The sequence below is a fragment of the Colossoma macropomum genome, unplaced genomic scaffold (genome assembly GCF_904425465.1).
Source record: "Colossoma macropomum unplaced genomic scaffold, Colossoma_macropomum, whole genome shotgun sequence".
Lineage (NCBI taxonomy): Eukaryota > Metazoa > Chordata > Actinopteri > Characiformes > Serrasalmidae > Colossoma > Colossoma macropomum.
Window position 1 is genome coordinate 10,583,227 of NW_023494807.1, and position 25,348 is coordinate 10,608,574.

Consider the following 25,348-nt stretch of genomic DNA (forward strand, 5'->3'; position numbering starts at 1 on the left):
TTGATCGAGGTGCTCAAACGTTTGCATTCAACTGTATTTTTACACACTTCAAAAACGATTTAATGTTTTACCTTAAAAAAAAGTAAGTAACCTGGTTGTATACAAGATGTTAGTAACCTGGTTGCCTTCAAATTATGAGTTTATTGAACTAATTGTAAGTTAAAAGAACAATAATCTGTTTTATATACTGTAACTTTTTATTTGAAGTTCAGTGAAGTCAAAATTTTAAGGCCGCCAGGTTACTAACTTCTTGTATATAACTTATATACAAATTTGTATCTAGATACACTAGATAAATTATATCTGGATATAATATATAGATGCAGAAATATGAATCAGGCAAATTCAATATATTTCAATGTACAGGTTTGAGTCTGTCACTCTTAACTTGTGGTCGAGCTTCTACAAAGCCTCTGACAGGCTGACGTCAATAATGTTTAAGTGTGCCGCAGTTAATGTCCCAATACGGTGGCCCAGGGGGCCGAATGATCTATGTCGGGGTCAGAGTTCAGTGCTGTGATGTCAAAGATCAGATTGGCTGACAGGCTTGAGAAACTCCAAAGATTTCTGCTGGAACTCAGTTGTGAAGAACTTTGACGGTGGGTTTGTGGGACAGCAGGCTAACTTTGGGCTCAGTGCATTTCGCAGAGTTAAATATCTTTGGGTTCAGCTCAAGATTAGCTCAAGCTGCTAACCACTGAATCCACCACTGCGGAATACCAATGTGCTGCCAATGCTACGCTCAGCTGAACAAGCTTCTGCTATCTTCCAGACCTTAGAGCAGGACTTGTTATCGAGCCCATGCCACCAGAAGAATGTGAAACATTTCGGTTCTAAAGCCAAACAGAAGACAAGGGAGGAGTCCAGTGGAAAGTGATTCATTATGGCTGTGTTTGTGGCCTTGCTAACGTTTGACAGAGCGCAGATTGCAGACCATGCGGCCTGTGTAGCATCAAGGGAGGCTTCATGATCTTCCTGAGCTCAGCTGTTGACGGTTGCCGATCTTGTGTGCTGAGCTGAGGTGGTTAGTATGGTTTTTGGAAAGTGGATCATCAGCACAAACACGAGCTAAAGCTGCGCTAAGCTTACTGCTCTGATTGTCATGCCTCAGTGATAATAAGATAACGCTGTTTGTTCCTCTTATCTCAGCACTGATAGCACTTATCAACCTGTATATTTACATATTAGAGCCTGACTGATATATCAGTCGGCCAATAGTATAGACCAGAGGTCACTAATAGGCGTACTGCAGTCCGAGTCCGGACCCAGACACTGTCCTATGAGGACCTGGACCTATAACTGATAAACTATGGAGAATTACTTAATTTTGACGGGGTGGTCCTATTTTAATCTGCATAACTTTTCTAGCCTTTATTTTAGCTTTAGCGGCCCGGGAGACTCACAGACCAATCGCATGCGGTATAAATATCACACATGACACAACTCAGCCAATCAGATCTGTGCATTACGATGAGCACTGAGACTCGAGTGAGTGATGCAAACACAAGGGAGGGATGAGGCGAGAAACAGCAGTCGGAGAAGAAAGTGAGTCAGAGGGAAGTTATTTCACATGTCGTGCTCTAAAAACAGAATACTGACAATAAATGTTGTTTAAATATTACTGAATTGTACTTTATTTGATTTGATATTCAGTTGTTGATTGTATAAGATGTTGATATACCTACTAGGCTACTTCAGTAAACAGTATATGGCACTGAATCATGATGCAAGTCAGACATTATGATGCTTGAGGAAATTTTCTCTAACTGGACCTTATTGAATTTGATATGCCCCTGGTATAGACCAATACGGCCAATCTGTGGGTTTTATCAGCATCTGTTAAAGTATCACCGACAATTAGCATCTTTTATGGGATTTGAACTCACAAGCATTGAAAATCTTGGTTAAAATAATGTTTAAAATGTATCCAAACCTCATCTTTAGCATAAGAATAACATGTTATAACACTTTAAAAAATCTATTATGATTAAAAAAATAGAAGGAGGTAATAAACAGAAACCAAACCTGTGAATTCTGGGTTGCTCCGCTCCCCAGTGCTACAGTATTTATATTTTTGTATAAGACTGGAACCTGCTGTTTATTTGGGTTTAACAAAAATAGCCATTGAGAACAGGTTTTACAAATTACAGTGGACAAAACTGTTAAAGTATAAAATTAACATATAAAATACCAATATAAATATATCATTACACCACAATATGCCAGTTTTCTGACCACATTGTGGAACAGTTCCTAAAAACACTTTCCAACCATGTTTGTAAAAAAGAGCATAATTAGTCCTGTTTTATTGGATTTAGTGTAGCATAGGATGTGAAATATTGAATATAAATCATATAAAGCATTCATGTTCATAGCTTTTGGTATTATTTTTAAAAGTGGCACTATTTTGTCTTTCCCAATTTTTTTAGATGTCAGAAAAAAATAAATATTGTGACATATTGTGTATCATAAAAACTTCCCAAAGTATCGTGATATTGCATTTTTGCAGTATCATCCACCTCTATTATCGGCCGATATTATCAGTTATCTGAATATTTAGCCACTCAAATTCGGTATCGATATCAGCCACGAAATGACCTCAGCACTCAGACCTTAATATACAGTATATACATTAAAACTTAAGCTTGTATCAGTGGCCAATATATTGCTTGCTGATAAATGAGAAAATCGAATTATTATTTTATGTCAGATATTGATATTACTGCTGATAATTCCCCATAATAGCTTATCAGTTCATTTATGCATTAAAATATAGTGATGCACATGTTTACAGTGATTGTCACGTCTGGTTTATTTATGTCACGGCTAAACCTAATCAATGATCCTGTGAATTACTCGAGGAGTTTTAACGTCTTATGCTCACTGCGCTTCGTATTTGTTATGTGAGCTTGTTTTAAAACGCAAAAATGAAATTGTTAGTTATTGCTATCAGTACAGAAGCCCTAAAAGCCCTTGGATTCTCATGTTTCTTTACTCCATTTTTCTGTAATAAGGAGATATTTTCATTTTTGTTTCGAGTTCTCAATTATATCATTATCATGACATAATAAGTGTTATCTCGATAAAACATTGTTCATTATAGTGAACTTAATGTCTTAGTCAGTAAATAGTGCAGCATTTTTGAAAGACAGCCACCCCCGTAAGTGAATACATGGACTAATGTGTATTTTTTTTGTGCATGTAAATGCTGCCATGATTTGTGGGACATCACTGATTTTAGTTTTAAAGTGTATTTATTAATAAGCTGTTGCATATCGCTGCTGACAGAAGAAAACCTTGTATCTCCATTTTTGTCATTTTTCAGTTTTTGACATAATTTGAAAATGCATGTTGCTCTTTTCATTGTTTGTAAATTTCATGAGGAATGGACCAAAAGAAACAGCCCAAAATGGCTTGGAAAAAATTCTGGTTCCATTGACTCACATTAAAAGTAAAGTATGTTTTTTCCTTCTCCTGTAAAGTTACCATTTTGGAGATACGAGGTTTTCTTCCGACAACAGCGATATGCACTTTTAAAGTTAAATCATCTTATTGTGCTCAGCTTGTTTTACTTAAGGGGATGAATGTTGTCTATGTATGTGGGATATATGTGATGCGGCACATCAAAGACAAATTTCCATCATACGTTGTAAGTTTTGTATCTGAAATCGTGACAATGAACTAAACAACTCGAGTTCCTCTGTGAAGCTGACAGATTCTGAATGCCTCCTCAGGGTTGCGCTTCATTCAGAGTCCAGGGAATGTGACCTCGTCGCTAGGGAAGCCGGTTGACGTCCAGTGCATCCTGCAGGGCAATGGAGGCGACGAGGGCCCGCCGGACATCCTGTGGCTCAGAGAGGGTCAGCCGCTGGAGTTCGCCGACACCAACCAGGTGCAGGTGCCCTACAGCGAGGACACCTGGCTGGTCATCAGCACGCTCCGGTATGCCACCTGTCTGCCTGGTCATCTGTCGGTTTGTCTTCTTTTACTGCGGATGACCCCGTTTATGGGTCCAGTCACCTCAATTCCGCATGCATGTTCTCATATTGGCTCACGCGGCCGAGCATGGTTTTAAAATGGCTTTTGACTCTTTCTCTAATGTGGCTGACTGCTTAATCTAACTGTAATCCTAATTCTGAGCTATGAATCTCCCGAATTGGGCTAATCCCCTTCTTTGTGTGCAGGATTGAAGAGGTCCAGCTGTCGGACATGGGCGCCTACCGCTGTGCAGTGGTCACGGAGGAAGATGAGTTGGAGTCCGTTGAAGGGCACATCCAATTAGAGGGTAATTCTTCTTTGTTTCTTTGTAGTTTCTTATTGGCATCGGGTTTAAGCCACAGATGGCGATGGAATTCAGACGCCATTCATCCTCCGGTCCGTCTAACAGACCAAGCTGACTCATCTCATCTCATAGGCTCCACATTTAAGCCTTAAAAGTCCAAATATAATCCTGTGTATGCTGTTCAAATGGAATGGCACAATTACATGATTAATTACATAGCTAATCATCATACTCAATGCATACTCATTAATATTTGGGATATTTATTAAAGCAGGTCAGCTGTGTACATTCTGTACATGGTTTACGGTATCTAGCAGGTTGACATCAGTGTCACAGCCAGCACTTAAAGGGGAATTCCACAGATTTTTCCAAGTTTGTGCATAATTCACTGGGATTTAGGGTGATTCTGAGTGGTTTGGTGTGAAATGGTTCCTTGTTGAGACTCAGATGTCTTTATAGTGGTGGTGATAGGAACCAGGGGTCACCATGACTACAACACAAATATATATTTGTGACATTTTATTTACTATCCAAAACCACCAGTGAACCTACATGTGTGTTCTGAGTTTTATATGCAATGCTACTGATGGCTAGTGGAGAATCAGATATAATAAGTTTTCTTCAGGGACTATTTTGCCTCACAACACACTACATGTATTCCTCCACTGTGGATGGTGTTAGGAAAAGTGTTTTAGACCAATATTTATATCCCAAAATTATCATAAAACAGTGTCTCAGACATCAGGCAGTGAATTCATAAGCATTTCATGTAATGACTTTCTGTGAGGGAGCTTTTAGAGGTGGACGTCTGGTTCCTATCACCTCCACTGTGAACAATTCTGACTCAGTAAGTTTGTCTAGAACAGAGCGTTTCACACCGAACCACTCTGAACGACTCTGTTTAATTATGCATCAATTTCTAAAATTTGGTGGAATTCCTTTTTAATACTGTGTGAACTGTAAATCTTGTGATTATTGAGAACGTTAATAGACCCAGCACACTTTGTCTGAGCATTTTATAACCATGACATAACCATGCCGTAAACATGTCATAACAGATTTCATGTGTTGTCATGACAGATTTTGTTCAGTGTCATAACAGTAATAGCTGCCTTGACAGGCGCCATAATGTTTGATGTCATGACAGCTTGTATCACCCTAGTTAGCTGTCATGGCATGTAACATTGTAATGTCATAACAATTAACAGTAATGGCAACATGACACTGTTATATTAATCCGCATTGGAATGATTAGTAATAACATGCAAGTAATAGCAATAAAAAGACATCTTACCTTATAAAACCAGATTTTTGACAGACTGGATCTCTGGTTCATAGAACTTGCGGAATGTAAAAATCGCTGGTGTAGGTAGCTCATCATCAAGGGTCATATGTGGGCAGCTAAACATGGAGGAATCTTAATGATGACTTTGTTGACCTTTTATGAACCTAATTATAACATTATTACCGCACAAAGAATTGTTTTTGTGGTATTTATCCATTTGAAACTGACATAAAATATTTCAGGGGGCTCAGACTGAACCCCCCCGCCCACCCAGCTGTGCCTCAGGTTGACTTAATTGATTTCTTTCACTCTCCCTTTCAGGTCTCCCTCATTTCTCAGTGGAGCCTCGCTCTATGCCTGTAGTGGCGAATAAAGGCCTGAGCCTGCAGTGCGTTGCCCACGGCCCCCCTGAGCCCGTATGGGTCATCTGGCTTCAGGATGGAGCCCCTCTCAACACGCTGAGCGACCCTGTGGCCCTGTCTCCATCGACCCTCAACATCACAGGTACTTAACAATCATCATTACGTGTAATAACTAGGGCTGTCAAAGCTAACATGCTAATTTGCAGCATTTATTTAAAGTGCTTATCCTGTTAAGCCCTAAAGCCTTGGGTTCACTACACGACTTTTAAAGTCTGCACAGATTTTAAAAGACTGGGCATCTCCCACTATTACACTGTTTTTTTTTTTTTTGGGTGACCGAAATATTAGGGACACTAAACGATTAGGGATCACACACTACTCGACTTTACAGCTGTTGCTAACCTGAACGCAACTCACTGAACTCGCGCAGACTCTCACAAACTCTTGCATTCTCCCGTTACTAAGAGACCCAAATAAACAAACGTGGAGCTGCTGTTTTCTTTCCCTTTTGCGCTGAAACAGTAAAGATAGGTAAACATGTTTAAGTGAGGGACACTGATTTAAAATGTGATCAGTTGGGATTTTTAGAGTTTTAAATGTACATAAACTCGATTGTGCCTTAAACTTAGCTCATTAAAAAGCTTTGCTCCACATGAGAGACTCTTGTCACCATTTTTCGTTGTTCACTCGCTGTATTTTCTTCTTTTGCGCTCTCAGTTTTCATTGGCTGTTGCAGCAATCCGTTCAGATTGAGTCGTTGACCAGTTTATGCTAGATTACACTCAGAGTCGGGTCGAGTCTGCAACCCTCACACACGACTTGACTCTCCCTCCAACTGTCGACTCTGACTGCAGACTAGAGCCAACCAGCACAGACTCAGCCAGACTGAGACTCTCAAAACTGCAGAACTTACATAGTAGCTTTATCACAGTTACTGAATCATGTATAGTAGTTACTGAATGGTCCTAATACAGGGTGTCCTAAGAGGAGTCTTATTTGGCCCATATTATCTGTTTTTCTTGTATGTTTGCATTTTATCCTGAGGTCCACTTTTAATGGTTGTGTGAAAATTATATATCAAAATCAGTCATAATTCATCTTTCACAACCTCTCTTTATCTCTTAGAATTAAACGAGCTGTTTTTGTTACTGTGCCTTTAAGACTGGTGTGAAATATGTAAATGAGCTCTGTTCTGGTTGGCTGCCCAATATTGCGCCTCACTCAGAAAGCAGTCCAAGCTGAAACGCTGCTTATAACTTTAGTGCGAGTGGGCGGGGCTAAACTGCTGTGCCTCACTCAGAAAGCAGTCCAAGCTGAAACGCTGCTTATAACTTTAGTGTGAGTGGGCGGGGCTAAACTGCTGCAGGCTGAGTAGGAGAATAATGTGAATTTATCATACGCACTGTATGGACGGATGCATTTTGAAGCTTTAACAGTGTTTATGAATCACATAAACTCATCGCACAACTTTTTTTATTTAAAGAAAATTGGGTTTTTCATGATACGAGCCCTTTAAAAATAAATAATACGCAAAAAAATGGTTCGATTTTTTAATAGATTTTTCTAAGTGTTCCTACCAGTTTAAACACCCAGAGACAAAAACAACAGCAGGCTATTTTCTGTAAAAGGAACTTCGGGTTTCGAACGCATGTGTTTATTTTCGATTCTGCTGAAATGGAGCGTGTTAATGGAGAGTTGACCAATCCGGTCACTTTGTGAATGAAATAAAACCACACTGACTCATCCTGCGTGCATTCCCCTCTTCTGAACTTTCGCAACTCTTAGACATCTTCATGAAGAAGAACGTGTTTGAAGAAGTGTGAACACCCTCAGTCAAACATGCTTTTGTTGATTTTCCAAGTGAAAATAAGTAGCACATCCTCTACAAACTGAAATCTGGCAGTTTTCTGAGAATTTTAGTGCACACTTTCTATTTATTTGCTGAGTTCAATATATTGGAATAGATCGCTGTTGTCGGAAGAAAACCTCGCATCTCCAAAATGGTACCTTCACAGGAGATGGAAAAAACCTGCTTTACTTTTAATGTAAGTCAATGGAACCAGAATTTTTTCCAAGTCATTTTGGGTCATTTCTTCTAGTCTATTCATCATGGAAATTGACATACAATGTAAAGGCCAGCAGGTATTTTCAAATTATGTCAAAAACTGAAAAACAGCAAAAATATGTTATAATTTAGTATACTGGACCTTTTGCACAAGCCACATGTTATGTTTTATTTTTTCCCCTGGTATGTTAAATTAACAATTATTAGCAAATAAACAGTAATTGTGCATTACAATGTGCAGGAGTGTGTTCTCTGTAGAGGATGTGTTCACTTATCTACTTTCAGATAATTGTCAACAACATGGAATTTGACCAGGGGCGCCAAAACTTTTGCATATGTACTATTTATTCGTTCAGCAACCCTAATTTAAGTATATGAACCCAACATATATTAAAAAATGAATTAGGGCTACATATTTTATATGTGAATGGCCTGTGACTTTATTATTAAGATGTAATTACATGCTTAGTTGAGTAATAAGTGACATTTACATTGAATTTAATTTCTATACATAACAGGTTCAGGTCATATTTGCCCTCCTGACTGTGACGAAAGTGTGTAAGGGGTGTTTTTTTCATTGACACTCACTGTATACAGGCACCGAAACCACACAACAATGCAGATCTTATCCAAACAAAGACAAGTGGTAAGATAATTGACCTGTCCAGGCTCCGCCCACGGTCGTGTGCTTTCATAGCAACCAGGTTGGTCAGGCGTCAGAGTGCAGGTCAAAATACCATTCAATCTAATGTTGAGTTTCCAGTTTAAAATGCTGCACTCTTAAAAAAAGATGGTCATTCAAGGGTTCCTTAGTGAAGACAGTGGGTCTGTATGGAATCATGAACACTCAAAGAACCATTTGCATGTTTAAATGGTTCTTAGCATGGGGAAATGGTTCTTCAGATTGATGGACAATGGGTTGTATATAGCACCTCTATTTCGAACGATTCCATGCTGAAATGAATGAATGAAATGGTTCTTCAGATTGATGGAGAATGTATTGGATATGGTTCCAAATAGCACCAAAAAGGTTCTGCTATTGTAACACTGTCAAGCTTCTATTTAATAGAAGAATGCTTTTTGGTTCTATATAGAATCATTTTTACAAAGGTTCTATATAGAAACGTGCACTCTTAAAAAGTTTGTTCTTTAAGGGTTCTTTGGTAATAGTTCTATATAGAAGCATGAATACTCAAAGAACCTTTTGCATAATGAAAGCGTTGGTCAGATTGATGAAAAAAGTGCATGAATGTGTTATAGACGGTTCTACATAGCACCCAAAAGGGCTTGACACCGTAACAATAGAAGAACGCTTTTGAATGCTATATAGAAGCATTTTCACAAAAGGTTCTATATAGAATCATGTACAGCACACTCTCCATCAATCTGAAGAACCCTTTGATCATGCAAAGGGATCTTTAAATGTTCATGGTTCCATAATCATTTTCTTTACTAAAGAACCCTTAAAGCACCATCTTTGTAAAAAGTGTATACGACACATTCTCCATCAATCTGAAGAGCTATTTGACATGCAAAGAACCATTTAAGTGTGAAATGGTTCTAGATGAAACTCATGGTTCTAAATACAACCATTCCCTTTACTAAAGAACCCTTGAATGACCAACTTTTCTTACGAGTGAACACAAATGCGCTGAAAGTCAAAGTGCTGTCGTTTTAAATGTAGAGGAAACCGAAACTCGACTGAAATTTAGTCTTAAACAGTGTTGCTTTCATGCGCAGAACCCGTAGATGGTGTGATGGAGACGGTTCTGCACGTGGGGGGGGTTTGAAGGCCTTTTTAAGTTTGATATATGGGACATTTTGGTGTCTGTTAAAGCAACAAGAAGGTCTGCAAAGCGGTTTAGATCAAAGAGCGTAGCAGGTAGCTGTCAATCAGCAAATACTCCACTCACACACACAGAGAGGTTTGTTTTTATACCATGTTAGGACGTGGGGCCATACTTATGTCTTTTATTATCATATATCTAAGTTTGTATATGTAATAACAATAATGTGTCCCATTTATATCATATATAAGTATCTTTATGTAATAATAAAACACCCTGTGTGTATTATATGCTATCTTCATACAGATGTTTTTTCAGGGGGTTCTATAGTAAAGGCAGTGTTTCTATTTAGAACCATGAGTTCTGTCTAGAACTATTATATGCTATGCTTCAGATTATGGAGAATGTGTTGTATATGGTTCTGTATAGCACCAAAAAAGATTCTGTGATTGTTACACTGTCAAGCTTGTATACAAAGGTTCTATACAGAACCACACATTCTTTAAAAAAGATGGGTCTTCAGGGGTTCCTTAGAAAAGAAAATTCTTGTTCTTTTTAGAACAATGAACACTCAAGGATGGTTCTTTGTATCATGAAAGGGTTCTTCAGATTGATGCATGAATGTGCTCTAGACGGTTCTGTGGTGTCAAACAATAGAAGAACCCTTTTGGATGCTATAAAGAACCATTTTCAGCAAGGATCTAACCGTGCACAGCACATCCTCCATCAGTCTGAAAAAGTCAGTCTGTTCATGATGCAAAAAACCTCTTTAATCTTGCAAAAGGCTTCTTTGAGTGCTCATGGTTTTATATAGAACCATTTTCTTTACTAAAGAACCCTTGAAGCACCATCTTTTTTAAGAGCGTAAACAACATGTTCTCCATCAATCTGAAGAACCGTTTCACCATGCAAAGAACCATCTAAGCATAAAATGGTTTATATAGAATTCATGGCTCTAAATAAAACTGTTATCTGCACTAAAGAACCCTTGAAGAACCATATTTTTAAAGAGTGTAGTAATAATATGCCCCATATGTGTCTTAAATATATATCAGTGTTTAATGAGACGTTTCCTGACTATAACTATAACCTCAGTCATCAAAACTCCGCTCCAGTTTTGTCTGGTTTTCCTACAAAATCAGATCCTTTGTATCCTGAAAAAGCACAAAAACAAGTTTTCACACATCCACCGCACCTTCTTTCTTGTGTCTGGCTGTGGGCCAGATGGGACCCGTCCAATAAGAAGCTGCCCTTTGGTGGCTGGTGAAAGAGCAGCGGTGGGGAGGGCGAGTGAGATGGGAGGAAGGCTCGGAGAGGAAGAAAGAGAGAAGAGAAAGGCCTTTGAACACTTGCCATGCCGGACTGACAGATATGGCCTCTGTTGTAGTTCCAGCTGTACGGACCTGCAGCTTGGAGGAGTGAGTCACAAAGGCGGAGAGAGAAAGAGAGAGAGAGAGAGAGAGAGAGAGAGAGAGAGAGAGAGAGAGAGAGAGGGGCCAGTGGCTCTGAATCATCATGGACGGTTGACCATCAGTGGGCACACTCACAGGCTTGGAATGAGCCCACTCATACCAGCCGCCCCACAAAAACCTGTCCGATGACTCCTCGTACAGACCACAGGCTCCGACCATAGAACTCGCCAATCTATAATAAAGCCCCAGTCTGCTCAATAACAGCTCCAAAACCATCTGAAAACAGGTGCTCAGACACAAGCTCCAAGGGCAATTCCACCCATTTTTCTAAATTTCTGTATAATTCAGTGTGTGAGATGTAAACATTCAGAGCCCTTTTGGGATTCAGAGAAAGAGATGTCTTTACAGTGGTGGTGATAGGAACCAGGGGTCGCCATGACTACAACACAAATATAGACATTTTATTTACTATAGTAATTAATAATGATAAATCTGCAAAAATAAGTTTTCTTTGGGGACTGTTCTGCCTCACTACACCTTGCATGCATTTCTCTGAACTTTTAAGAATACATTATAGTCCAAAACGATCATAAAACAGTGTCTCAGTTATCAGGCGGTGAATTCATATCCATTTCATGTAGTAACTTTCTGTGAAGGAGCTTTTAGAGGTGGACGTCTGGTTCCTATCACCACCACTGTGAACAATTCTGACTTGGTAAGTTTCTCTAGAACAGAGCGTTTCACACCAAACCACTCTGAATGACTCTGTTTACATCTTAACTCATAAGTTATGCAGAAATTTTGGAAATATTGATGGAATTCCCCTTTAAATGAGTCTCTTAACTGCTTTAAGTGGCTTAGGTGCCTCATTTAAACTAGTTTCTTACTAAGTAAAAATCTGTTGTTGGACTTTTGTTGTCCTTCAGATTAACCTTTAGTAGTCTAGAGGTTTTTAGGGTGGTTACTTTGTAAATGTAAATATATAATTACATGCATAATCGCATTTACATTTAATTTACATTCTGCACCTACAGGTTCAGGTCTGCGTTTCAGGCCTAATCATAATACAGTATCTTACTGTGGGGAAAAATTAAACAGCAATTTGAAAGTTGCTATGAAGGTTAAACCGTTGAACCCAAGACCTAATATTGTTAATCTTCAAACATAATAATAAAGATTACAGTAGAATGAGACCACCTTAATAAAGACTTTCTGAATGGTTTAACATGAGTTTATTATTATTTTACTGTTAATGCTTATTAATTGGTTCATAAACACTTTAAAATTGGTAATGAGCAGTTACAACACTTAAAAAAGAGCAACAGTGACTTGTTGCTTGTCAAATAGTGAGAACACATTTACTTGTACGGTTAAACTTCAGATTTTGCTGGTCTTTTCCTTCAGCCAGCAGTAAACCTGTCATATGCTTTATCGCGTATTCATATCCAGCAGATACAACAGGTCACCTTTGCCTCATTTATCAATGTGTTATAACTATTTATAATTTTATAGGTGTTAATGACCCAATTAATAACCTTTAATGAACTAATTTCAAACTGTTCATAAACGCTTTATAAGGGTAACCTTATTCTAAAGTGGTACCAGGATTATATATGAATACAGTCAGGAATAATAAAGACTTGTTAGTGAGTTTTTCCTATCATTTTTGATAACTGCTATAAAACTTGTAATTGTCCATTTTTTTTCAGTTTTGAACATAATTTGAAAATGCCTGTAGCCCTTTATATTGTCTGTAAATTTCATGATGAATGGACTAAAAGAAACAACCCACAGTGGCTTGGAAAAAAGTCTGGTTCCTTTGACTTACATTAAAAGTAAAGTATGTTTTTTCCTTCTCCTGTAAAGTTACCACTTTGGAGATTTTGTTCTGACAACAGCGATATATAAGATATATGAGTAAAACTGGCAAACGCATTGTTCTTGCTGAGTTGTTGCTTTGTGGCATTAATACAGATTTATTTACATTGACAGAGCCATCTTTTATTGCTTTTATTATTATTATTATTATTAGCAATAGAAGTAGTAGTAGTAGTAGTATTATGACAGGCTTATTTTATCTGGCAATAACTGCAACTTCTAATCAAAGTAGCTCCACTGACTTTAACCTTTCTATTAGAATACAGTTGTTTCAGAAGTTTTGGCGCCCCTGGTCCGTGTTGAAGTGCAAATAAGTGAACACATTCTGTATAGAGAGACACTACTACACATTTTAATGCACATTTACTGTTTATTTACTAAATTTAGCATACTGGAGGGAAAAATACATCAAAAAGTGTGGCCTGCACAACAGTTATGGCACATTTTTATGTTAAACTTGGTAAATGAATAGAAATTATGCAGTAACGTTTGCAGAAAATGCCATGTTTAAGTGTGTAAGCTGACGAGAGGCGTTTTTCAGAGGTGCACTCTCAGGCATTGACGCTGTTTATGACTGTAAACAGCGGAAGCTCTGAGAAACAAATGCGTTCACAGTGTTCCTGTTTATGAAACTAAAATATGAAGAAGGAATTTTGTTTTTAGAGAAGGAAACAAAAGCAATTGTGGTGTGAAAGTGCACAAGACGTACTTTTGAGAGCACAAGTCACTGACCATCCTGTGTCCATCAAATCGCGTGACCCTGACCCTGACCCCACGTTCGGCCCTTACACAATAAGGCCATAGTGCTGCTTCAGACCGGCAGCTCCTCACATTGTGTGAAGAATGCAGCGTGAATGTGTGTGAGGTTCTGTGAGTGTGTGTGTGTGTGTGTGTGTGTATGTGTGTGTGTGTGTTGGCCCCCCACAGAAAAAGCAGAAGTAACTGTTGCCACTCAGCTCATTTTTTAACCCTAACATTCTTCACAGTTGAGGGAGTGCTGCTTCTGTTCCCCTCAAACACTGAATCAGCCCACAGCACCCTCTCATAACTCACACATATCAACACCGTAACACATCCACTGTAGGGGGTAGGGATGGGAATCTATACACACCTCACAATCACGTTCAGTTTCAATGTAAACGTTTCATTTCTGTATCCTAAATGTGTGGTTTTCAGTTACATACATTCAACAAAAATAATCATTTTGAATACAATTTTGGTTTGAATGTTTGAATTTTAAAGTTCACTATGGCTTTGGTATTGTATGTTATATACACAACCAGTTTGTGACTGCAAACATGCGTGCATTAGTAAGATTCTTTTTTTTCTTTTTCATTTTTTGTAATTCTTTAGTTATTTTTATTTTTTTTGGTTATTTTGCTTATTTGAAAAAAAATAAAACATCAAAAATAACTAAATATTTGGGTCAAGCTCAGTAATTGGTCTGGCAAAATGAGTGACCAATGTAACCGCCCTAGCTAAATAGATACGTTTATGCCTTTAGTGCAAGTAAATGTAAAATATCTGTATGGAATTCGTGCGTCATGGTTAAATGGCTACAAAGAGAAAACAGTAGGATTTTTTGCTGTTTATTATGTTTATGTATGCTTTATTATACAGTCAAGTGAAATTTGGTAGGCTACACTGATCATTGTGTACTGTTTGCTTGCATCTGAAATAAATGGGCTTCGTCTTGTTGTTTAGTCCACGAGTTGCGAAAGGTTGGGAGCTTCTGGCTTCTAGTATAAAAAGATATTTGTTGTTTTTTGAGAGGGTGGGGTTAGATTCACTTTCTGTCAAATCAAACGTCCTCACAGGCCAAATTTTATTACACACTAAATAATACAATACTGAGTAACACAACATTGTCCTGAAAACTATTCCAGGTCTGGTTTTGAAAGCGCTGTTCGTGAGCTCCTGCTGGTGTGGGTTTCTTCTCTATATATGAGCACACAAATGTAATATGCTGCTAAGCTAATAGGTTCCTCTTGTAGAGAAACTTGTCTGCTCAGCAAATCTGGTCTCACTTTATTTGGATAGTCCGCTATAGATTTTCTACAGATGTTCAAATTGTTAACAAACTTGAGTATAACTTGAAAGTAAATTAAGTATCTATAAGGACTATCCAAATAAAGTGTTACCCAAAAATCTGATTAGGATGTTTTGTGAGTCAATTCAGAATCTTTTGAGAGAGAATTGTGATTTAAGAGTCGTTTCTTTTTCCCCTTCCTAATCTGCTCACACACCAGAAGCATTTGCTGAGTGTGTTCTTCACTTTTTTGATGACACTCTTGAAGTTCTCTCTTCCTTTCTTCTTTTCCAGGACTGAACAAAACCAGCTCGTTCTCCTGCGAGGCTCATAACCGCAAAGGTGTGGCATCATCCGGCTCTGGAGTTGTAACCGGTGAGTGCGTGTTGTGAGGTGACAGCGATTACGCTGAGCTCAGCATCTGACCTGCTTTCACGTCCTCTTCTCTCTTTAGTGGTTTCTTTAAATTTCCCTCAGTTCAGACCAGTAGTCTCTGTGTTACGTAACCTTCAGACACTCAACTGGCGGTTTGGCTCATTGGCCATTTTATCAGAAACACCCACCATGTAGGTGCACCTTGTAGGTTCACAGTTACAGACTGTAGCTTATCTGTTACTGCGCAGTTTATCAACTCACCTCTACCACTATCACTGGAAAGGGACCACTGTAGGACCACGACTTACCATGACTGGACAGCACGTAGCGCTGTATGTCTGAAAGTCTGTAGACGCCAGCGTTTCTTTAAATGAAGGGTGTTAATAGTGAGTTTGTGCTACAGTAACAGCTGTAGCAACACTAGATGTTGAACATTGCTGTGAGGATTTGATTAAGCATTAGTGAGGTCAGGTACTGATGTTGGATGGTCAGTTCTGGATCACTCCACCTCATCCCAAAGATACTGGATGAAGCTCCATCACTCCAGAGAACACAGTTTCACTGCTCCACAGCCCAAAGCTGGGGAGCTTCATACCCCTCTAGCCTACACTTGGCATTGGATATGGTGACCTTAGGATCATGTGCAGCTCCAAAGTGTCCAAATCTGTTGGTCAGTGCTTTTCTATACAAGCTGTCAGCAATAGGTGACCTTAAAGTAGATGACTTCACTCATTAGAAGGTCCATCTGGAAACTTTTGGACATGTAGAGAACCTTTGGTAGTATTTGTGTTGAAATCATGTGGAAATAATGTGCACATTTGATCAAGAAGAACTCAATGCAGCATTTTTTCTTTCTCTCTCTTTCTCTGCAGTCCTCCCTGCTCAGCCGCAGGACGTTAAGCCTGCAGAGGTCACAAACTCCAGCATCCGTCTGTCCTGGACTCCAGGCTTTGCAGGAATTTACCCCATCACTCTCTGTACAGTTCAGGTAGGAGTCCTGCTTGCTTTTACTAGGCTAAATATAGGCTAGCTAGAAGTTAACAAAGCACCAGTTATGAATTTTGGCCAATTTTTAATTTTTTTTTACTGAAACTCCCACTTTATGGGTTAAATGAACAAATGAAACACAATAGCACATTTCTGGAGCTTTCCATTCTCCAAAGTCGCAATATGCTCAAGATCTGTAAGCAAAACTGGCACTTTAAATTCTTAAATGAAGAATCAACTATTCAACCAGTCAGCTATTTAAATAACATGAATCAAGTGCAGCATCAAAAGTAAGACTGGCTATTTAACACAATGAGTCGTGTATAATTAAGAGACAACATTTTGGTTCAGGTGTAGCATTCTACTAGTTAGGGCATCTACTTTGTCCGTATCAGATGTAATTTTTAAACAATGGTCAGATTTCAGCTTTAATTTACTATATTAGAATTCAACTGGGTCAAAAGTTTGTCTACACCAAGTTGACTGTCTCTAAACAGTCTGAAGTATTCAAAAAATTGACTGTAATGACTTGTCGATGCTTTTGCTCGACAATTTGTCATAGATAGTAGTGAGTAGTGCACATGTGGCTTTATTTAAGGACCTACGCTTAGAGTCACTTTTTGCACTTGATACTATGGAAAAAACTTAAGCAACTCAGCCAAGAGTAGAGTTGAAGCCAGTTCCTTCTTAGGGGCAACTTCCAGAAGGTACCATGAGCATCTGCATAAATAATTGTATGCAAATATAAAAATCTTGGGACCACACAGACACTGCATCATTCAGGCAAAAGACTCAAATTAACTCCCAGTGCTGAACGAACTGAACCCCAAAACACCAACAGAGACAAGTGAAGGGGTTGAAGGCATCAGGTACCAAAATATCTACATCCACCATTTAGAGAGTCCTACATCTCAATGGCCTGAAAGCCTGAAGCCTGACTGCAAGACTGGCATTAAAAAGCCAGGCTGAAATTTGCAGGTGACAACCAAGACCATTTGGAACAGTGTTCTCTGGTCACATAAAACAAAAAATTGAACTATATAAAAAGGAGTTCTTTTAATCCAAAGAACACCATCCCAACTGTGAAGCATGGTGGTGGCAGCATCATGTTGTCAGGGTGTTTTGTTGGAAAAGTTCAGAAAATAGAAAGCATCATGAGGGATGAGGATTATCTAGAAGTCCTGAAGCAACACCTCAGGACATTAACCAGAGAGTTAAAACTTGGTCTCAGTTGGGTCTTTCAGTCAGGACACAGATTCCTTCAAAGTTATGAAGAAATGGCTTAAAGATAACAAAGTAAAAGTACCGGAGTGGCCTTCAAAAAGCTCTGACCTGAGTCCCATAGGAAATCTGTGGACTGAGCTGAAAACGTGACTGAGCTACAGCAGTTCTGTTAGGAGGAGTGAGTTAAAATTCCAGCAGAGTGTTGTGAGAAGTTTGTGGGATGCTGCCACTAAATACTATCAAAGAGTATGTAAATGTCTGATCCACTGAAAATCTGTTGTAGTAAATGCCCTAATAGACTTAACATGGGAAATATATGGTCTCTTGAAATGTGTGGAGTTGTGAAAAACTGTGTTTGAAAGTCTTTAGTCTTCGTGTTTGTTAACATTTGGCCTCAATTGTGCGTCTGTGGGTGTGCAAATCACAAACAGTTGAGTAGCTCCACACTAGAAGTTCTTGTGTGACCAGTTTGTAACAAAGTAAAAGTGGTGATGTTTTAGGGGATCAGGTATCTGAGAGTGGTCTCGCTCCCTCTGAGGCCCTGCTGCAGCAGCGAGAGTGAGGGTCTGTATTCTTTCGTAGTTGAGCTCCACCCCAGAGCGTCTGGTTCTAATAAAAGCGCCCCCTCTCGTGCCCCACGACTCCCCCACCGTTGAGCCGCACTAAAGGAGGAAATGGGGAGAGAAGGGGGCTCAGCGGGTCGGGACAGGAAGGGGGGGCTGCAAATCTTTACGGTCCAAACCTGAAAACGTGAAATGCTGCGGTACCTTTGTGTAGAGAGGAGCGTGTGTTAGTCTGCTGTGAGTCTGTAAGTTTGTACAGTTAAAAACAGTCAAAACTGTGCACTCAGATTGTTTCTGCCTCGCTCACGGCTGCTTTGGATGTAAGAGTCTGCCAAAGACAAATAAATTATACATTAGAAAGAAAAGAAAGAAAGAAAGAAAGAAAAAAGAAAGAAATAAGAAAGAACAAGAAAAAGGGAGGAAAGTAGGTAGAAAGAAGGGTAGAAAAGTGCACTGAACAAATGTGTGATAGAGAAAAAGAAGGCAGTTTTGGAAGAAGAAAGAAAGGAAAATACATGAAGGAAGAGAGGAAGGACGGAAAGAAAGAAAGAAAGATGAGAAAATGGAAATAAAGGTAAAAAAGTGCACTTAACAATTGGGTAGTAAAGAAAAAGAAGGCAGTTATGCAAAAAGAAAGAAAGGAAATTACATGTAAGAAAGAAAAAAGACAGACAGAAAGAAAGAAAGAAGGAAAAAAAGAAAGAAAATGGAAATAAAGATAAAAAGATAAGATAAAAATGTGCATTGAACTGGTGAATGAGAGAGAAAAAAAAGACTGCTGTGCAAGAAGAAATAAAGGAAAGCCTGTAAGAAAAAAAGAAAGAAAGAAAGAGAAAAAAGAAAGAAAGAACATTATAAAGTTGGTATTTGGATAGACAAGTTAAAATGTATATGAGAGAGAAAAACGCAGAAATAAGGTAATTACACAAGAAGAAAGAAAGAAAGAAAGAAAGAAAAGGAAGCAAAGAAGGAATTAAGTAAATAGAAAGAAAAAAGCTTTGGAAAAGTATAAACAAGTATATTGAACAGGTGTATGAAAGAGAAATAGAAAGAAGGCAATAAAAAGAAAGAAGGAAAAGAAAGCAGGAGTGCAGCAGTACTGGACAGTGTGAGGACATGGAGAGACGCTGAGCTCTATTAGGAGGATGCAGTGGTGCGAAGTGGTGGAGAGAAGGTAGTTATATGAGAAGAAAGAAAGGAAGAAAGACTGATAAAAAGAAATAAACAGTGCAATGCAGAAGTGCTTCATTGAGATTTGAATCAGGGAAATTTAGTGCACATCATTTAAGAGATGAGCAGTGCACTGAACAGGTGAGCGCAGCAGTAAAGGAGTGAGGGAAGAGACTGGAAGCCTTTTTAGGGACAGTATAATCAGTGAAGGAGTGAGTGAGGGCAGAGGAATGAGCAGCCCTTGTGAATAACAATCCAGCAGTGCTTGTCATTTAAGCAGCCTTGTTTACTGAGCTGACTCACAGTCGCTGCGCTGTGACTCACAAGTGACTCGTCCTGCCGCTCGTGTGGATCCACAGTCTTCTGCGCACTTACTGTTCCCCTGTCTTTCCTGTACTTCAGGGAGAACAACTTCTCTTTAACCCAGAACTCTGACTCATCCCCATTCACATACCACCGCACTCGCCAAATCATACCCCCACCCACCCGACTTCATCCACAGCCTCTAGAGCTCCACTTGCGGTTATCGTTCTCTCAGGTTTCACTAGGAATGCCGCAAAATGTTCAGGCGATTGCTTGAACAAGTGGCTGGCAGGTTGCAGTGTTATTTTAGACATGGACAACAAATAAACAGCAGCAGACAACACAGACCCAGACACAAGCCTGAAAACCTCATTGAGGTTTCACAATGATTGAAGTCTTTTCCCTTTTGCAGCTTCTTGTGAAGTTCTTTGGATTTTGCAGTATTTAAGGACTTTTAAACTAATATCTGTGTACCAGCCAGCAAGCAAGTTAACTCTTTCCTGTAAACTGATTGATCCTGACTGGATATCAGCCACACATCAACAGTGGGTAAAGCAGGAGTATAAGAGGGGACCCACTACATAGCCCTGAGGGTACACCACTGTTGTGGGTGAAGATGGAGTACAAGGTGGGACCTAGCACATAGCCCTGAGAAAACACCACTGTTGGGGACACCACTGTTGTGGGTGAAAGGGAGGTATGAGAGGGGATTCAGCATATAGCCCTGAGGGACACCACTATTGGTGGTGATAGACTGGCACTCTGAGGTTAATTTGTCAGTTGTAGTGGTTTACCTGGCCCAATTATGTCAAGTCTGATGAAGCATCTCTGTTGAGTATCATTGGATTTGCTGTGAACCTGGCTGATATCAATGAAGAGCATTCTCAAATAGTCAAAGCCAGATGTACATTTATTACTGCTCTGTCATGAACTACTCATTCCATGCCATATTTCATAAAGTATGCCATTTCTGTTGCAAAGTGGTTATAATAAGCAGAAAGTAAGCTGGGATTGCTTTAGTCCTCCTTGTGCCTTTTCCCACAACATTCATTTATATGGAAAAAGACGGAAAAGAGAGAGTGTGGGTGCGTAAGAGGGACAATTTCTTATTTTTTCTGCAGTAGCTCTCGTTATTGAATCCACTACACAGCCGAGAACAATTTTAGAGACGGTACGACCTTTTCATGTGGTTTAGGAGCTGAGCGAGGGAAACTTCTGGGCTGGCGTTCGGTGTTTTGATGCTGTTTATTGCACAGGCTTTGCAAAGCCAGCACGTTCCTTTCTCCCTGCTGCTTTCTGCTGATGTGAATGGTTTTCATGTGTCCTGCTGGGCCCAGAGTGTGTCTCGCACTGCAGCCGAATGCTAATGACCTCAGTCAATAGGAGTACAGTGTGGGCGCTTAAAAAGTAGCCAAGAACAGCAGGGCAACGCCTCGAGGGCTGTGCGTTCGTCTGTACTGAGCATAGATGGCAAAAACAATGATCAGATAAGTGTCTAAACACCCTCACTTTTGCCGTGGGGCCATAGAGAAGAGAGAAAAAGGGAAAAGGGGAAGTGGAAGGGATTACTTCTTGTTTGTGTTAAAATGAAAGCAAATGGCCAAAAGTGTTGCAGTAATCAGGTTGTCTTGCGGCTTCTGAGGAAAGGCCCAGTTGGCAACAATTTGCCAGACTGCACTGCTAACAACAAGAATAATATCATGATCAGCTTTTATTGTACTTCCAACCGGCCACTTCCAGCACAGTCAGGAATTTGTGTTTAAGAAAGTTCTGTTGTTGTTGTTGTCAAAAAAAAATAAAAAAGAAAAACTTTTAGAATGTATGGTAATGTGAAAAAATTATATTCTACATAATTTAAAAATGTCAAATCATTATCGATGGTCAGAAAATGCAGTACCGCTTCTTTTACAGTCCCTTAAGTTCTAGATATTAACCAGTGAAGTGTGAGGTACAAACTCCAAAGTGCTTGATAATCATTTTGAGTAACATGTTGGTAAGTTCCAAGACAGTTCAACTGAATTACATTGAAACACATGGCAGGTTCTAGATATTACCTGGTTAAGAGTGTGGTACAGACTCCAAAGTGCGGTGTAACCATTTTTTGGTAAAATTGGGGAATACTAGAACAGTCTGTCTAAATTCCACTGAAATACCTAAAAGGTTCTGACTATTAAATAGATGAAATAACAGACAAAGTAAAATATCTCATTTTTGGATTATTATTTGGAAAAACAAGGTGGTAAATATGTACAATCTAACTAACTTTAACTTTGATGTCAAATGCTTAGGTAAGGAAACAAATTGGAAACATTTAAATAAAGGTTCTGTTTGAGTTCTAGATAGTAGACACATACGTACTGTTAGACTCTTGCTGAATTACCTTTTTACCTGCTATTCAGAGGTGTTTCTAAGCGTATGACATTAAAGTTAAACTTAGTGTTGTTTTGCTGTATTTACCACTTTGTTGCTCCAAATAATGTGTCCATTTATTAGATATTCTCCCGTCTCCTTTATCTGCTTAATAGCTAGAACCTGGTAGTCATTTCAGAGAAATTTAGTTAGACTGTTTTGGTACTAAGCCCAGAATAATTACACAGTACTTGGAGTTTATTTTCTATCCATACACAGTATATTATATAGAACCTGTTTGATAAGCTAGGTAGACTACCTGGAACTTACCATCATGTTACCCAAAATAATTATCTAGTACTTTGGAGTTTGTTCCACATACTTACCTGATGAATACCTATAACTTGGGGGTTCTGTAAAAGAAAGTGTTACAGCTGATATCTGCTGATATCTGCCTGATGTCGATACCCATCGATAGAGTTTGGTAATTATTTAGTAATTTAACAACATAAATAACAAGTGAGATATAACAAGATATAAGATATAACACCCCCTGTCAAACTGCATGTTTTGTTGAAGCGAAAATAAGTGAACACTCACTCTACAGTGAACTGAAATATGACATTTGTTTGCAAGAATATTAACATATCGCAGAATTTTCCAGGATGTGTTAACTTACTTGCTCTTAGAAAATCATCAAAACATGTAATTCAACCAGGGATGCCAAAACTTTTGAAAACAGCTGTAAATATAAGATCTAAGATGATCTACAGTGAAGAGCTTTGATTAAAAATGTAAAAAGAAAGTCATTTTAAAAAGAATAAAATATTGTATACTGATACTAAAGGTTTCAGTATCAGTATCGATACATTAAAAGTGGTATTGTTCCATCTTTAGCATCATTCTGTTTTTATTGGTCTGTTCATCATGTAATAATTCACAGTGTAAAGCACAGCTGGCATTTGTGCTGGTAATAAACGTTGATATGTCAGTGATGAAATATTCAACTGTTATTAATGGTCATATTATCTGTCTTCAGGTCAGACCATCAGGAGAGGACTTGAATCCAGATCACGTGATCCACAACCAGAACGTTAATGTCCCACCTGCCACCCACCTGGTCTCTGACCTGGAGCCCTTCAGCCAGTACGATGTGAGAGTGGCCTGCCGGAGCAGCGAGGGCGTCTCTGATTGGACGTCGTGGGTGACAATCAGCACCAGTGAAGGAGGTAAGGAGCTCCTCATTGATGACACTTGTACGACCACAAAACTAGATTCATAAGCAGAGTCACTGGAGCGCTGGACAGCAGCCTGTGGAGAAACAGCAGCCGCTGAACTTTTATTAACCTTTTTTTAAACTTTTTTTGTGTTGCAACCTCAGGTTGAGACCCTGCGATGTCATCATTTTGCAGTTCGAGGAGTTTTTTTTAGAGAACCTGCTCTGTTGAGTAACTGAACAAAAGCAGATTTATCATAGGTCAGTAAGATGACTGACTGAGAGAGCAGCAGCTTTCAGTGACTTTGCTAGTGCACTATAAAAAGCAGTTTGAAATTAAAGGGCCCATATCCTATATTTCCAAACATATCGCATGCAGCTGTTTTACTGCCCTGTTGCGGCTCCAGAGTAGAATTAGATTTGTAGGTAAAAATAAATAAAATTAACGTTAATGGTCTTAAACGCTGGAGTTAATGTAGAACTGCTAATTCACACTTTAACCCTGAAGATCAGGCTGCTGGTCACCATAGCAACACAGACAACAATCTCGCCTAGCTAGTAGCTAACGAAAAGACAAAGAGAAAGATTTAAGACAAACATCGATAATTTGGAGACAAATGGACTTACTAGCATTAATAGTTACTCCATCTGGTTTTCTGATACGTTTAATCTGCAACGAGAAACTGTCAAACACTAAAAAGTCGCAAGGCTAAAGTCAGATTCTCATTCGCCAGCTTCTCATTCAAATTTGTATGCGAGAATAGCAGCTATAGCTCAGCTAAAGCTTAAAACAGAGCAAAGTAAGTCTGTGTTTTTGTTTCTATTATATTTTTAGCCTATATTAGTACATCAGCACATACAGAGACATATTTACAGCCAAGATGGTGAAATGGACATAAAATGTTGTGACTCCCAAGGTGGTTTGATTTTTGTTGAAAGGACTAAATGGCTCTTCTTAACATTTGGGTTGTGACCCCTGCCCTGAGTCTACTCATAACGTTTGCAGTTTTATGTACCGGTGATAATTCATTTCTACATGACCATTTTCCCATCTCTCTGTATCCCTTTGAATTCAAGAGGCTGTTTTTGTTACTCTGCCTTTAAGACTGATATATGTAAATGAGCTCTGTTCTGACTGGTTGCCCTACTGTGCCTCATTAAAAGAGCAGTTCAGGCTGAAACACTCCTACTGGTCTGATTATCATGAAATTTGAACACAGCTGCTGTTCAAATTATGTAGAAAACTAAAAATCACAAAAATAGGAGATGCTTGTTTTTTATATGTAAATGTGACATCACAAAAACAATTACTTCAAAACAGGCTGGTTTTGCTGCCTAGTTTTTATATATGAGCTGCGTTCCAAAGTCTAGGCTGCATGTCTCGGCCACTACGTCATAGCAGACCGTTCCAAAGTGAGGGACCCTTCATATAGAGCCTAGAAATGCAGTCTACGATCGGCGCAGAGCTTGTTTAAAAATGTAAGCTGTTCATTCGTCTTCGTTACACTATAAAGTGTAAAATCTGTGTAACGCTCTGGTGACATCACCACACAGCCTCGTTAGGACTGCTCCATTTGTGTGACCAATAGGCCACTAAGGAGGAGTCTTTATAGGACAGTCCTACCGAGGACCCGCGCTACCTCGGCTGCAGTCTACGTTTTAAAACTTTAATGATGTTTAGACATTACTTCACTCATTTTTCCACAATATGGGCCCTTTAAAAGAGAAACTAATTCAGCTGCTTTGATTTTAGGTTCAGGTTCAGCCCAATAGAAAGTTAAACAGAACAGTAATCTGTCACTGTATTATTTAAAGCTTGATACAATCAAAAATGAAGGGTGCGTTTGCTTCTTTAAGTGTTTACAGGCAGACTATAAGGGTGGGCAACATGACAAATGTCACATTTATACTGGAAGACATTGTACAAGACTTGTATGGCAAATTTTTTTCTGAGGTTAAGCAGGTTGGAACGGACAAAACGCACCAGCAAAAACACAACTGCAACATTTAAAACAGCTGTGAACGCTACGAATACAGTCATTTATCACAATAATGATAACA

The 25,348-nt window shown here is 39.0% G+C and overlaps 1 protein-coding gene across 1 annotated transcript in view; it reads left to right on the forward strand.

Annotated features, from left to right (window-relative positions):
- LOC118796936 (tyrosine-protein kinase receptor UFO) overlaps positions 1 to 25,348 on the forward strand; it is a 72,089-nt gene that overhangs the window by 9,282 nt on the left and 37,459 nt on the right. The window contains exons 2-7 of the mRNA XM_036556094.1: positions 3,735 to 3,942; positions 4,185 to 4,285; positions 5,889 to 6,071; positions 15,395 to 15,475; positions 16,348 to 16,463; positions 23,111 to 23,300. Of these exons, the coding sequence (XP_036411987.1) occupies positions 3,735 to 3,942; positions 4,185 to 4,285; positions 5,889 to 6,071; positions 15,395 to 15,475; positions 16,348 to 16,463; positions 23,111 to 23,300 (879 nt within the window). The remainder of the gene's footprint in view (positions 1 to 3,734; positions 3,943 to 4,184; positions 4,286 to 5,888; positions 6,072 to 15,394; positions 15,476 to 16,347; positions 16,464 to 23,110; positions 23,301 to 25,348) is intronic.